The sequence below is a fragment of the Asparagus officinalis genome, chromosome 3 (assembly GCF_001876935.1).
Source record: "Asparagus officinalis chromosome 3, Aspof.V1, whole genome shotgun sequence".
NCBI classification, from domain to species: Eukaryota; Viridiplantae; Streptophyta; class Magnoliopsida; order Asparagales; family Asparagaceae; genus Asparagus; species Asparagus officinalis.
The window spans coordinates 57,819,488-57,823,507 of record NC_033796.1 but is presented as its reverse complement, the minus strand read 5'-3'; the positions used below and the strand labels follow the sequence as shown (position 1 = coordinate 57,823,507).

At 37.9% G+C, this 4,020-nt stretch overlaps 1 protein-coding gene across 2 annotated transcripts in view; it reads left to right on the top strand.

Moving 5' to 3' along the window:
* Window positions 1-2,418, top strand: part of LOC109834194 (formimidoyltransferase-cyclodeaminase-like) — a 22,270-nt gene extending 19,852 nt beyond the window's left edge. For both annotated transcript variants that reach the window (XM_020402135.1, XM_020402136.1), the window contains exons 2-3: window positions 734-1,145; window positions 1,721-2,418. In XM_020402135.1, the coding sequence (XP_020257724.1) occupies window positions 734-1,145; window positions 1,721-2,232 (924 nt within the window). In that variant the 3' untranslated portion in view covers window positions 2,233-2,418. The remainder of the gene's footprint in view (window positions 1-733; window positions 1,146-1,720) is intronic.

Sequence of the window (4,020 nt, the reverse complement as noted above, 5' to 3'; positions counted from 1 at the left end):
CTCCCTCACCTCTCTTTCTTTCGCCTCCTTAGGAAAATGGTTAGCAAATCTCTTTTTATTTATACATCTTTTTTTCGAGTAAATTCCTACCGTAGAGAGAAGAATATTTAACCTTGGAATTTGCAAACTCTAAAGTAAATTTCACTTTTTTTTTCCATTCCACTTACGATCAAAAGAAATAGTGAAATTTGTGACTATATTTTCATTCTGAAAAGAAAAACTGAAGGATTCCATATTTTCAGTAGATTTCTAAGAAATTTTTGAAAACGAACAACCCTAAGCATATTCTTCTCTTCCTCGTCGTATACTTGTAAGTGTCTATAATTCTCTGTTCATTACATATATCAACTAAAACAATATCCAAATATCAGCGTTTGTTTAGCAACTCTCCCACTTACGAGCTTAGCAAAAAATAACCTGGTTAAGGGCTAAACTTTTCTTTTTAGTTTAGTATTTGGATCTTAATTAAACTGGTTTAGTTAGGTCCAAGGAAAGGTGATTCAGAACTAAACTAGATTAGGCCAAAATCCGGTTTAATAAAGAGTTGCCAAATTGATCCCTAATATGCCTCAAACTAATTATATCCCTTCGTTACTACGCACGTCATGATTTATTAAAATTTTCTTACAGCCTCCTCTTCTCTTAATTCTTACTTTTATGAAAGTGAAGAATCAACATTGTCAACCATAACTATTGTGTTTTAACACGAGTGATCAAAATTTTCTTTGAGAAGAGCAAGATGGCTATGAAGAACTACTCCAAGCTAATCTGCTGCAAGATCTACATCTCCGAATCCCGCAACACGATGGCCCTAGAGTCTATCGAGCGCGCCGCAAGGCTTGACCGAGATGCGGTGATCGTGAACAAGTTCGAGGACCGAGCCTACAATCGAGTCCGATACACTCTTGTCTCCTACATTGTGCACCATAATGCCACGGATATGTTGTACAGCCCGATACGGCAGACTGTACAGACGATGGCGGAGGCGGCGTTTGCAGCGGTAGACCTGGAGACGCATCTCGGCGCACATCCTCGGTTCGGAGTAGTGGATCATATTTGTTTTCATCCGTTGGCAGAGGCAACAGTGGAGGAGGCGGCGGCCATGGCTAAGTTGGTTGCTTCTGATATGGGAAATGAATTACAAGGTATGCATGTGTCCGTTTTCGATTTTGATAGAGTATAACATTATAACCCTCAACCACTCATCACAATCGTATAGTTTTGGTATACGTTTGACTGCGTTTCCGTTAGTTTATGATTATGAGATGCCGCGAAAAACTCAGAATTGCAACGTTTGCTGAGAACAATTTGATGAGATTTTCCACGTGAGTTTAGGAATTAACGGGAAAATAATGTCATTACACTGTTAGGAGATATATACGTAAATAAAATCAAATAAGGATGATAAGTAGCTAAATATCCTTTACAATTAGATTGATTTTATCATAATTGTTGATTACCATCATTGAAAGAATCATAATTCATTCACATATAATTGGACATCAGGTCCACTAGATTAATACGTATGTAGACAAGTATGTTTTCCCTTCTTTAGTTATTAGTTTTCTAACTACTATTTTTTTTATAACAAAAAAAAGTAGTGAGAAAACTAATAATTGAATATAAGGAAAAAAAAACAGTAGTTATTAGTTTTCTTGGTAATATTGCTATATTTTATAAAGAATCATTTTGTGTATGATTGTCACTTTGCAAATTGCAGTCCCAGTTTTCTTATATGAAGCAGCCCACCCGGATAACAAAGCCCTAGATGCAATCCGTCGTGAGCTCGGATACTACAGGCCCAACTTCATGGGCAGTCAATGGGCCGGGTGGGCCCTCCCGGATATTCTCCCCATAGCACCCGACGAAGGATCCGTTAATGTTAATAGGGCTAGAGGAATAGCAGTCATCGGAGCAAGCCCGTGGATCGATACATTTAACATCCCATTTCTATCGACCGATATAGCAACCGTGAAAAGGATAGCACGGTCCGTCAGTGCCCGCGGTGGTGGGCTTCCCTCGGTTCAAGCCCTCGCCTTGGTCCACGGAGATGACTCGATCGAGATCGCGTGCATGTTGTTGGACTCGAAACAGGTTGGCGCAGACCAGGTTCAAGCCCGGGTTGAGCTCATTGCGGCCCAAGAAGGCCTGGAGGTGGAGAAAGGGTACTTCACTGATTTTTCGCAGGACATGATTGTTGAGAGATATATCAGGCTTGTTTCGATTGATTGAAAGCGTCGCGCTCTTTGGGTCTGTAAAGTTTGTTCGTGTGTTACTCATGGACTCTTTATCTTTAATAAATATAAGCACTCATTGGGTTGGATGTTGCTATTACAGCCCAGTGGGCCTTAATCTTTTGGGCCTAGCCTAGTTAAATCCAGCAATTCCATATATTGGAAACGTGAGATTAATGATGCACATTATTAATTGTTGATAAGATTGGTAAGTGTTGTGCTCTGTTCCATGAGAGTAGGGGCCGATTCATAAATTTAGTCAGTCAGTGGGGGCAAGACCACGAGTATAACTAATATATGAATTTCTATATTTGAATTTTTTAGAGTTTAGTTTTAATTTAAATTCTTGGACTTTAATTTGATTTTTTTTATTTTATGATAGAGTTATTTTTCACTTTGAATTGTAGTTGGAATGGAAGTTTCTTTCTTTAAAATTTAGTAGCGATAGAATATTAAATCCTATAAAAATAGATTATGTTTTTCATTGTAGTCAGACTATAAGAAAAATCATGAATAAAGTTATGAAGTTTTAATTTAAATTCTAGGACTTTGATTTGATTTTCAATTTTGTGATAGAGTTATTTTTTAGTTTGGATTGTAGTTGGAATGGAGGTTTCTTTCTCTTTAAAATTTAGTAGTGATAGAATTCTATTATGGTGGGCATGAGATATGGTATGATGCCGTTAATTTGAATTTCCAAGTTTACAATAGAAAAGCTCTTCTAACCCTAGTTTATCTTTTGTCTTATATATATCCTTATATTGTTTCATTTTTTAACTTAGTTTATCTTGTTTCTAAAATCAATTTTAGTCATCTAATTCTCCAATCTTATCTTGTTTCTAAAATCAATTTTAGTCATCTAATTCTCCAAGCAAACCATGTTTACTATTTCCTTTTATCAGTTTACTCTGTTAAATATAGTTATTGGGCATATTGTATCCCTTTCTTTAGTGTCACGTCGTCTAGGATACTAAAACCTCTTCTCTTGCTCTTATATTTAAACCTTTCAATACGATATATAAAATAAGTCTCTTTCTACTAATATATCCTTTTTCTCCCAAAAGCTTTATTCTTAACATGGTACTAGAGTCATTTTCTTGATCCCAAAGAGAGCTCCTTCTTCTTCCTCTACGTTGAGTCGTCGAGGGGGTTTTGCTGAAAACTCTGCGCTTCCTCTCGGCGGCCTCGATATTGGATTCAACCAAGATCTTTACAGATCTTACGCCAATTATTTAGCTTGTGAACTAGATCTTCATAGAGCTTTGCACCAATCACTTGTCTTACCAACTAGATCTTCATAGATCTTATACTAACCATTTGGCTTACCAACTAGATCTTCATAGATCTTGCGCTAATCATTTGGCTTACCGATTAGATCTTTATAGATCTTGTGCCAATCATTTGACCTACAAATTAGATCTTTAAAGATCTTCAGCTAAACATTTAGTCTAATCAATTAGATCTCCCCAGACCCACTTGGCATAACTATATTGTTCATCCGCTTCATCGCATGCACACAAAATGTTCGACGAATTTCCTTTGTGAGATTTCTCCCTCCTTGGCCAGCCTCGGGCCAAGCTCTCTCCAGCCAAGTGTTTTCAGATCATTGATGCTTGCAAGATCCTGTCACCATGCCTCCTGCTGTGACCATAGGTCCGCCCTCTCTCTGCCACTGTGCGTGAACACCGATCACTATTGCAACATCATACCTTGCTGCTTGCAAGATCCAGTCACTGCACCTTCTCCCGCGATTGCAGGTCCGTCCTCTTGCAACCATGGTGCATGA